This window comes from Phalacrocorax aristotelis, chromosome 11, assembly GCF_949628215.1.
Source record: "Phalacrocorax aristotelis chromosome 11, bGulAri2.1, whole genome shotgun sequence".
Lineage (NCBI taxonomy): Eukaryota > Metazoa > Chordata > Aves > Suliformes > Phalacrocoracidae > Phalacrocorax > Phalacrocorax aristotelis.
In genome coordinates this window covers 16015709-16027329 of record NC_134286.1, presented here as the reverse complement: position 1 = coordinate 16027329, position 11621 = coordinate 16015709, and the positions used below count along the sequence as shown (strand labels likewise).

The following is an 11621-nucleotide window of genomic DNA, read 5'->3' as shown; positions in this document are numbered from 1 at the left end:
GAACTATCACCAACAATACCTGTCCGGAGGGTTTGAGCACACCCTGTCCAGCAGCGTGGGCTGTCAGAACCTTACACACTGTTTATTTAACTACAATTAACTGGGCAGCAGTCTACAAAACCATCACAACTGCACTAACATCAAACATTTTACTGTTCTCCAATGTGCTAAGTGAGAATATAATTTTTAGCCAGCGCCACAACTTCCCCTCTCCCATCACGGGAATCAGGTAGAAAAGCCTGCCCTCTAGTTTGTCGTGCTGCAGTAGCAGCATGGCAAAGGTACATCACAGAACGGCAGGGGCTGGAAGGGACCTCTGGAGACCATCCTGTCCAACCCCCTGCTTGAGCAGGCACACCCAGAGCAGGGGCACAGGACCGCGTCCAGGCGGGGGCTGAATGTCCCCAGGGAAGGGACCCCACAGCCTCTCTGGGCAGCCTGTGCCCCTGCTCTGGCACCCGCACAGGGAAGGGGTTTTTTCTCATGTTCAGGTGGGACTTCCTCTGTTCCAGTTTGTGCCCATTGAGCCTTGGCTTGTCGTTGGGCACCACTGAAAAGAGTCTGGCCCCATCGTCCTGACACCCATCCTCTAGATATTTATAAGCATTGATGAGATCCCCCTCAGCCTTCTCCAGGCTGAACAAACCAGGGTCTCTCAGCCTTTCCTCATAAGGGAGATGCCCCAGTCCCCTGATCATCTCAGTAGCTCTCCGCTGGACTTGCTCAAGCAGTTCCCAGTCCTTCTTGAACTGGAGAGCCCAGACCTGGACACACTCTTTAACTTCATATCAGTTTGGCAGTGTCCAATAACCACCACTATGGAAATTATACAGGAGGTTGGGGATTTGGGGGGGTGGTTTGTCTGCTTTTTTGTGGTTTGTGGTTTGTTTTTTTTTTTAATATATTGAGAGTTATTACTAGGCCCTCTTTTACACAGCAAAAACCAGGTAGGCAGTATTTAATTTTGTTTCAAAGATGCTGGAAAGACTGTTAAAAGTTCATTTACATTAATCAATGTTAGGGTATGACAAAAAATTCCCGTTAACAACACGGTCACCAACATCACCATTTTCTCTGGAGACTTCCTACTGGGTGCTAGCAGTTAATAGATTAACTAAGTCAGGCATCCCTAATGGCAAACCAAAGCTGATACTTTAGTAAGTGGGTACCAACCACAACGCTCTGCAGGCATTTAAAAAACCCAGAGATAAGCACAGAAGGAGAAAGCTAAACTCATTTTGAGAAGTCACTGAAATCCCACCTCTCAAGTCCCGCTACTGCCTTTACTATTTATAGGCTTGGAAAACATTCCAGAAAGTTTCTGCTATGATCTCGGTCTCAAGGTATCTGCTCACTGCTAGATACATTTGTTTGCCTTAGCTTAACTGCCTAACTGTGAGCCTGTGCAAACACATGATGAACCAGTGAGAGGCAATTTTGAAGTTTTGCATAGCTTATGCAGACCCAAGTTTTCTCAATTTTGTCTTTTTAAACAGTTCTCAAATCCATTCCTAGTAATAAAATGAACAAACTTACAGTACCACTTTGAAGGACTACATTAAAAATTTTACATCACCTTTTCATAGAAAATAAAAACTAAAGCAACAAGAATATTGATGTCTCCACGATGTTTATCAGTTTCCATATTTGTACATGTGGTGGGTTGACACTGGCTGGATGCCATGTGCTCAAAGCCTCAGCAGGACAGGGGAGAGAAAATATCACAAAAGGCTCCTGGGTCGAGATAAGGACAGGGAGAACACCCAGCAGTTACTGTCACAGGCAAACCAGACCTGACTTGGGGAAATCAGTTTAACTTATTGCCAATCAAGCAGAGTCAGGTAATGAGACAATAAAACCAGATCTTAAAAACACCTTCCCCCCCCACCCCCCCACTTCTTCCCAGGCCCAACTTCACTCCCGATTTCTCTGCCTCCTCCCACCCAAGCAGTGCAGGAGGACGGGGAATGGGGGTTGTGGTCATCACACATTGTCTCTGCTGCTCCCTCCTCCTCAGGGGAAGGACTCCTCACGCTCTTCCCCTGCTCCAGTGTGGGGGCCCTCCCACGGGAGACAGTCCTCCATGAACTACTCCAACATGAGCCCTTCCCACAGGCTGCAGTTCTTCAGGAACTGCTCCAGCTGTGGGTCCCTTCCACGGGGTCCCTTCAGGAACAGACTGCTCCACCACTAACCTCCATGGGCTGCAGGGTACAGCCTGCCTCACCCTGGTCTTCACCATGGGCTGCAGGGGAATCTCTGCTCCTCTCCCTCCTTCACTGACCTTCGTATCTGCAGAGTTCTTCCTCTCGCATATTCTCACTCCTCTCTCTTGGCTGCTGTTCCACCACATTTTTCCCCTTCTTAAATATGTTATCCCAGCAATGCTGGCACCGTCACTGATGGGCTCAGCCTTGGCCAGCGGCAGGTCTGTCTTAGAGCCATCTGGCACTGGCTTTACTGGACATAGGGGAAGCTTCTGGCATCCTCTCTCAGAAGCCACCCCAGTAGTCTCCCCTGCTACCAAAACCTTGCCAAACAAAGCCACACAAACCACGGTATTATTTAAACTCTGAAACAATTACAATGGGCATTAAACAATTAAAGAATTTACACGCAAATTAGTTTTGACATTAACAGGAACATCAGATACATGAAAGGAAATACCCTACCTAAAGAGACCACAATAAAGCTCTTGAAAGATAATAAATCTTAGCACTAGTAAGGCACAACAGGAGTCCCAGCAGGGTATCCAGCCCACGTACATGGCTGCAGTTTCTGTTCTTTGAGCTCCCTAGCCATGCTGTAATTCCACCGCTTGACTGTTTTCACTGCACCATTTACCTGAGCAGTTTTCCCAACTCCGAAGCAGAGGCAACGTAAAACCCCGTCCATGGCTGTTAAATGCAGACACTCCTGCGTTGCGTCTGCTCTCAGGAAGAACACTGTGGATCAAAGTATTACCTTCAAAGAAGATCTTCCAGTGGATGGGTTAATGCTCAGCTCGTTATCGCCAGCTGCTGAGACATCACAGTGCCTATACTTACAGCACAGGTCAAACTTTTCAGATTTTCATAACTAAACAATTATAATACGCAATTTTTCCCCTGTTATTCCTAGTAAATTAATGATCGTAAGTAGAGAAGATAAGGGGCTTGGAATCACGACACATCATCTATCCTGCCAAAGACATTAATCACAGGTCTTTACCTAGGTGCACAGGCCTCTTATACTTAATCCGGAAAAAGAACATGTAGAATTGTATATGTTCAATAAATAGCATCTAGGGATTCTGGTACATGAAACATAAAATAGATATAGCACAAGACCCAGCTAGTAACGCCTGACAGCTAAGTTCCCATTTATTCTCCACCAGAAATGGAGTTTAAAAAACCAAAAACCTACTGAACAGTGCTATAGCTGATCTATTTGTTGTAAGCTGCGCTATACATGAGCAATATTAAAGAGATTATTCAAAACCTGTTCAGCGCAACTGCTTGTTTAATGGATCTTGTATTGCAGGTTAGTTCTTTATTAAAAGGCAGTATTTGTTCTATAAGGTTCAATTAATATACTGGAGAATAGGAAGCCAATATGCCAACATACAAAGTAAATTTGTATTTCAAGTACTGTGAGACTGTTCTCCACTTTACTGGCAGAAACCTGACAAGGGACTTCTGGATGAGAAATGTTAGTGTTTCAAAAAACAAAATGTAAAAACTGATTTGCATTAGAGTGACACGGTGCACATGCTTGCACACACCTGGGTAGAGATGAGAAGAATGAGACCTGGGAACACATTCCTCAGGCCACTGGGCATGGGTAACAGGTTTTTGTCTCATTTATGGATGAGTTGTACCACGGACAAATGTAGCATCAAAACCACTAAGCAAAACACTTCCCAAAAATGCTCAACTAATACAACAAACTGGGAAACTCAGATTAACAGAACTACCTCAAGCACAACATCTTAACAGCAATCATGAGCATTAGGGAAGTTCTACACATTGTTGGAACCTTAGGAACAACTTTTTATCTATAGGCTAAAAAGCTTGCTAGCAACAGCACAACAGGGAAATGAAATTCAGGATATCCTGTAATACAAAACACTCACTATGGTTTGACTACAGAAAGTTTCTGGCCACAACCAAGGAAAAAAGAAAACAATCAACATATATCATTTCACAGTGAACAAGGTAATATTTACGAAAAGCTGCAAATTCTCCATGTGATCACTCTTGTGTGCTGCTTCATAAAAGACAACATCTGCAGATGGCTACAGCTTGTTTTCTCTTGCTTGTTCCTCTACTAGCCATTAAAGCGGCTCATAGCTGCTGCTGCTGATGTTACTTTACTGCAGGAAATCCAACTACATCCTTTAGCAATTATCAAGGAGATACATAAATGTAAAAATGTGCTACGCCATTCCCTTTGCATCATCAAGATTAACTGCAGAACAGTGGGAAGATCAGCAATGCAGTAATACAATCCCCCTAAAAGGAAATTAAAGTATGAATTTTACACTATAATGAAAAGTTACATTTGAAAACAAAACCCCCTTTATTTCACATTAGAAAAACACCACCTGAGTTACTAACCAATTCTATTTTTGCAATTACTTCTAAACTCAGAAATACATTATTTATATCTGTCCCACTGCGCTGGTTTTGGCTGGGACAGAATTAATTTTCTTCGCAGTAGCTATTATGGGGCTGCGTTTTGCATTTGTGCTGCAAACAGTGTTGATAACACAGGGATGTTTTCATTCCTGCTGAGCAGGGCTTGCACAGAGCCAAGGCCTTTTCTGCCTCTCACCCCACCCCAACAGCGAGGGGCTGGGAGGGCACAAGGAGATGGGAGGGGACACGGCCAGGACAGCTGACCCCAACTGACCCCAGGGATGTCCCATACCATACAGTGTCATGCTCAGCATATCAAGCTGGGGGAAGAAGACAGAAGGGTAGGATGTTCAAGAATGATGGTGTTTTGTCTTTCCAAGTCACGATTATGCGTGATGGAGCCCTGCTTTCCTGGGGATGGCTGAGCACCTGCCTGCCCATGGGAAGCAGTGAGTGAATTCCTTGGTTTGCTTTGCTGGCGCATGCAGCTTTTGCTTTCCCAATTGAACTGTCTTCATCTCAACCCACGAGTTTTCTCACTTTTAGCCTTCTGGTTTCCTCCCCAACCCCACTGAGGGAGCGAGTGAGCAGCTGGGTGGGGCTTAGCTGCCAGCTGGGGTTAAACCACAACACCCACAAATTGGTAAACTATCCACAGTGATGTCAAATCCCATCTTTGCCACTGTAGTTGGACAATGTGTAACGTTAACTTTTTTAACTAGCAAGTTAATTACTCGAAAATATAATGCTTGCTTCATGCCAATATTATTTTCAGAGCAAGCCAGAAAAATACTAGGAATGGCAAAAATAGCTACAGTTTTTTTTCAAAAATATGTAATTATTTAACTCTAATTCCAGGTGAAGATCCCCTCAGCTCAACCTAATAGAGGCTGGCTAAAGAACAACTTCCGTCAGCATTAGAGAAAACACTGGTACACATTCAAGATGAGCACAAGTCTTATTCTAACCAGAGCTGAGGCATTAGCCTCATCTTTGTACATGTGTATCATACATTTTGAAGAATGCTTTTCCTTCAGCTCACAGAAACTTGGTTTACAGTCTGTAGGTATCAGATGAGAATCATCTTCGTTCTAGTCCTGTTTGCCTTCCCGCCACTGTCGAGAACCTTCGTTCCACGCTACATATACAAAGAGAGCAAGTACCACATGAACAGTAACTACAGCAACTATGGCAGCATAAAAATAGCTGTCTCTGTCGGACATTCCTAAGGTACCTGAGAAAATAAAGAAAGTAAAGAATATTAGTTATTAGGAACACTGAAACGGGAAATCACAATTCTTCCTAAAGACCAAAGTTATATTTACTCCTGTATCCAAAGACTGAGCTCAGAAAGATTAATAGGAAAGAATTCACCATGATAATTACAGACCATGAAACTATTTCTGGAATAAAGCAACACCGCGGTTACTCAATACTTAAGATAAAATACCCGGGTTTTGAAGTCAACAGCTGAGTGTTCTATAACATTCACTTTTTCAGTTACTATCTTCCAGCACCAAATAAACCTCAACATCCTCTTCTCATAAGTGTAATGGTCTTTGTGGGGCAGGAAAATGGGGGGGGTTTGATAAGTATGTAATTTATTTGCCACTATAACAGGATAAAACAATAGAACAACAATTAAATTTAGAGGGCTTCTACCTTCTATATTTAGACCGTAAACTAGTAATTCCTCACCAGTTAAGATACATGAGTACACCTCATGTGAAATAAGCCTTCAAATATCAGAAGACCAAATACCAAAATATCATTTCCCTTCATTCACTAAAAAAAGGCAAAAAACCCCAACCAAACACTAAAGCACATATCACAATACACCAAAAATACGACCCTCCAAACACAAACCCAATCCTATCAGTGCTGACAGATCTTGCTATTAACTGACACAGCAAAGTTAAGGCTCAGCTTGCTAGACCTCAAGTTAAAAAAAAATAAAATAAAAAAGCTTCAGCCTTCAGAACTCCATTGTCGTGGTTTCAGCTCGGATAGAGTTAATTTTCTTCACTGCAGCTGGCACAGTGCTGTGCTTTGGACTTAGTATGAAAACAATTTTGATAACACACCAATGTTGTAGTTGTTGCTGGGTAGTGTTTATACTAGTCAAGGACTCTTCTAGCTTCCCATGCTCTGTCAGGTGCACAAGAAGCCAGGAGGGGAAGGGGCACAGCTAAGAGAGCGGATTCAAACTGGCCAAAGGGATATTCCATATCATGTAACGTCATGCCCAGTATGTTAACTGGGAGGAGCTGGCTGGGGGAGGGAAGCAGCAATCGCGGCTCAGGGACCGGCAGCATCAGTCGACGGGTTGTGAGCAGTTGTATCGTGTTTCTGGTTTTTTTCCCTTTTTCCCTTTTCCTTTTTATTATATTATCATTATTGTTATTATCCTCATAATCAATATTATCATCATTATTTTATTCTAATTATTAAACTGTTCTTATCTCAACCCACAAGTTTTTTGGTTTTTTTTGCTTTTGCTCTTCTGATCCTCTCCCCCATCCCACAGGGGTGGGGGGAGTGAGCGAGTGGCTGTGTGGTGTTTAGCTGCTGACTGGGGCTGAACCACGACATCCATACAGCAGTGCGCACCAAAGGAGAATCATCTTGGAACAATCAGTTATACATTCACAAACTACTCTTAAAAGCAGCTGTTTTCTCCCTCCCTCCTCCCTGCTTTTGAAGGAGATACTTTTCTCCTGCAGTATTAGGAAGTTATTAAAGCCTTGCAGAATCAAGGCTAGATGTGGCTGGTTGTTAGCAGTTTGATAGGATTGCTCCAAACAACCAGCTAAATTTTTTTTTTTTAATTAAAAGAAAGCTCTACAAACAACCATATTCAGTATCTGGAACTGAGTATATGACTTCACTGGTTTCCACTTACGACTGCAGGTATGTTTCAAGAAGCAAAAACCAAACGCAGTAAACATTATTCTGTCTTGAACATACAATTAGTTTGCAACACCTATAGGAAACCTATCCCTGATGATTCTGATAAAAGCCTGCTGCAGGGTGGTGTTAGATACCCTTTAGGTGAGGGGAACAATGCATGTGTATGTTATGTAAATCATTGTATAACAAACAGCAAATATTAGACTACAGACCACAATGCAGGGAAGGATGCATCACCATTTGTATAATTTTCTGTTCTAATTAGGCATTACAAGGCCTTTAGTCTGCATAAAGAAACAAATATTCAACACAGGAAGGAGAACAAAGATGCTGTTAGCAGACTGTGCTTTTCCTCCTTTTTGTAATAGTAACACTAAGTGGCAGAAACAAAATTACCTTCAAATATATAAGCCTTTGATGAAAAATATAGCCCCACAGGTAATGTAATCATTAGAGCTGTGAAGAATAGAAGTGTTCTTAAAGTTGATGTTAATGAACCCTCATTTCTGAAATAAATAAGAAAAGTTACACACAGAAGAGTCACAATATATATGCCTGAAACAGGACAAGAGCTTGTCCCACACAGAAGCTTTTCAAGATTTGGGTACATGTATCATTTGGAAGTGATAAAGACTTGGAGTATGCATTTGAAAAAATCACAGTATTCAAAACTCTGTAATAATTCTGCCAGTCAAATCTCACAAACAAGATTAAAAGCGGTCTTTAGATTTTTCCATGTTATTGCTCTGCAAGCATTAACAACACAGGGGTTTTACATTAATACGGTTGAAAGTGTATTATTACATAATTATTAAATATCTAATATTAGATACACATGCACTTGTCATATGACAGCATTCTGCATGAAAACTTGCCAAGTTCCCTCTTTTCTTAAAAAAATAACTACAAGTCTAGGAAAATGACAAATCCTACAGGCCCGGATACAGAGGGAAGTACGCAGAATGACTAACAGATCACCATTGGAAGTGAAGTTCCTTTTTGATAGGTATCGTTCCTCTATTTAAAAAAATTTCTCAGCTTCCACTGAGAGAGTTGGAATAACTGTAGCAACAATCAGAACACGGAGCCAATGCACCAGAACATTAGTAACTTTTTTTTCCCTTCACAGGCCTAAACCTAGAAGACCTTGAGCAAGAGAATCACAATGAAGGATTATGTACTTGGCAAGGTCTCCCTGAACTTGGTCTGCTAGAACAGGTTTTGTATGTACAAAACACCACATACAGCTTGTTTTTGTGTGCGCTTCCACCACTCTTCACTCTCTCTGCTTGGCTGACTATGTTATTTTATGCTGAAGTAAACAAGTAAGCCCAGCAATGCCCTTCTGATTTCCAGAGACTATCAGATTAAATGGCATGCGTCCTTAAGGCTTTGTAACGCAAATATGCATAAAAACCAATTCCAGTCAGGGATGCATAATTCTTAAAACCCCTAGGCACCTCCACAGCAATTTTTGTATAAAGAGTTTCAAAGAGTTTTATGAAGACATATTTGTGCTGTAATATATTGCTTGAAATCACATTTTATCCTTGACATTTCTTTGGAAAAAAAAAAAATCTCATCTCCTGCCAGCCATCAAAAGACACTGACATGCAGCCACACACAGCTTTTGCACTAAAGCCAACAGGACTTTTTGTTGATCACATGCCATACATTCGGGTAACACGTTAAATCGGTTAAAAAAAAAAAAGACATCTGGAATCTTTTCTTTCACTAGAGTTTGTCTCAAGATCTGCAGGGTGGAAAGCATAACCCTATTCAAAGTTTTCCTATGGAAATTAGAAACTATTCTCTATTTAACACCCACCCGTAGAAGAATAAGATGACCTCCAGCTTACTAACACAGTTAAAAACTCCACCGCTGACAAATACTTTGCTTATACTGACATACTTTCATCACTTCCCTACGCAGCAAAAGCAAATATTCGTGTATAGCCTCAGCCCTAACAGGGGGCTCCTAACTGCAGGCCAGCCTCCCCGCTCGGGTTTCGGGGTTGCCCGGGGTTGCCCAGGGTTGCGCAGCAGGGCCCAGCAGGTTACGCTGCCGCTGCCTCCGCCTCGCCAACGGCGCGGGAAGGACACTCTTCCCCGGCTACCCGCCGGGGCCTAGCCCGCCCCCCGCCGCCGCCACCCCGGGCTGGCGGTACCGGGAGCGACCCCCGCCCGCCGCGGCCTAGCAGGCAGACACCCCTTCCCCAGACCCTGCCACCCCGCAGAGGCGCCTGTCCCTCCCGCCCTGCACCGTCGCCAGGCCCTCCCCCTCCCCGGGACTTACGGCCTGATGTCAGACACGGGAACCGCCTTCAACACCGCCTCGTCGTAGCGCTCCATTGCCACCGCCACCGTCCCCTCAGCGCCCCGCGTTACTGAAGCTTCCGGTCTGCCGGAAGTCCGCCGGCGAGCGAGGCGCATGCGCAGGGCGGCGGCGCCGCCGTCTCCATAGCAACCGCGGGGCCGCCGCGGCCTAGCAGCGCGTGGCGGGCGTCCCGCAGCCCAGGGCCTGGCCGCAGCCGTCCTTTCCCTTGTGCTTGGGGGGTGCTGAACTGTCCCCCTGCACAAGGAAAGCTCTCAGGCTCGCCGCGGCTTGAAACGGCAGAGACGGAAAGTGTCTGTGCGTGGCAAAACCACAGCCGAGCGCACCAACGCTCAGTCTATTGGGTGAAGGTCAAGGCTTTCCAGCAAATGCCAGTGGTCTTGGTGCCAAGAAAAAAGCCGTTATTGAGATGTTTTTATAAACTTACCAGTACAAAACACTGTAAATGAAAAAAGGCAAGGGAAGACCTTCTGTAAAGGGAAACCGCGAAGTTCCTCTATATTGTCCCGTTAGGAGGGAGGTTGATTCTCTTACAGGTTTCCTGCTCTCCTGGTACTAAAGTTAATCAAAATTCCTTCTCCAGTCAAAGATGAAATTTCTGTTCAAAATCTGAGCAAACCAGTCCCCAGCATAACTAATAGGTGCTGCAAAGGAGAGACCAAGTACTCAGGCAGATTTCACTCTCCTGTTGCCTGGCTGAGCACTAAGCATTTCCAGGATGACGCTCTGTTTAAGCTATTAATTCACGTTCCTGTTGAAGCTACTCTACTCTGCTTAAATACTCACCAGGGACTTGAACCCAGCTTTTCAACAGAAGACCATAGTGTTACAATCTCTGTGCTATGCAGTCAGCCTCATTTGCAGGGGAATTAATTGTTTATACTCAATGAACAGCTCTAGCAGGAACGCAAAGCATTGCAAGCTTCCAAGCAATAGCTCTGGAAGCCATTTAATTGAACGTTGCCATTTAATTGAATCCCATATGCTACAGCAACAACATATTTGCCCCTTTTATGGTAAAACCATGCTGCTATTTTACCACTCAGCCATGCCAAATCTTAATTGTGTGAGTCACTAACTCCACACATGACTCTTTCCTTGTGTTTTCCCGCAGCGTGCAGACACCCAGCGTTTCTGCAGTCCAGCATTCTGCCCTGCTCCCTGTTGCAGTGCCACATAGCGCTTGGCACAGTGGCCTCTTCTTTCTGTCATGGGCCAGCATGGCATCCTGCTACCTATGACCCTGGAAGAGAAGAAATATTAGAATGGTTGTTTTCCTTGCAAGCAGTAAGATCAGGAAAGAAGCACTTTCTTCTTGGTAATCCTTGCTGTGAGCTTGCCTCTCAGAGCTTACTCACAGTGAATTTCTGTCATCTGGGCAAGAGGCAATGGACACAACATTGCCCCAGCACATACAGTGTGTAAATGTGGGAGGGAAGGAGCAATACTGTCTGCAGCACTGATTTTCTCTCCTCTGATTGAGAATAGTGGGGCCTTTTATTATGTTTTCTCCAGTATATGTGAGAAAGAAGGTGATTTTTGTTAGAAGCACTTTATTTCCAGCAATTAATGTAGCTCAGCTGGCGGCTCTCTCCTGTCTGTTAAGATGCAGCACAGTTCAGGCTGTTCAGTGCTAATGGAGGAAGGACTGGCTCTTGTGGTCACACTTTCACTATAAACCAACTGATCTTACACTCTTTTAAAACATGACAGCCCTCCTCTCATTTGATTCCACTGCTGCCTGAGCCACAAAGAGA

General features: G+C 44.0%; 1 protein-coding gene across 1 annotated transcript; it reads right to left on the bottom strand.

Annotated features, from left to right (window-relative positions):
• Positions 1-2543: 2543 nt before the first annotated feature.
• VMA21 (vacuolar ATPase assembly factor VMA21) lies at positions 2544-9977 on the bottom strand. Its single transcript, XM_075107061.1, has 3 exons — positions 9826-9977; positions 7926-8035; positions 2544-5853 (listed from the first exon to the last, which is right to left on the bottom strand). The coding sequence occupies exons 1-3, from the start codon at positions 9960-9962 to the stop codon at positions 5711-5713; spliced, it is 390 nt and encodes a 129-aa protein (XP_074963162.1). The 5' UTR covers positions 9963-9977; the 3' UTR covers positions 2544-5710.
• Between the last annotated feature and the right edge of the window lie 1644 nt (positions 9978-11621).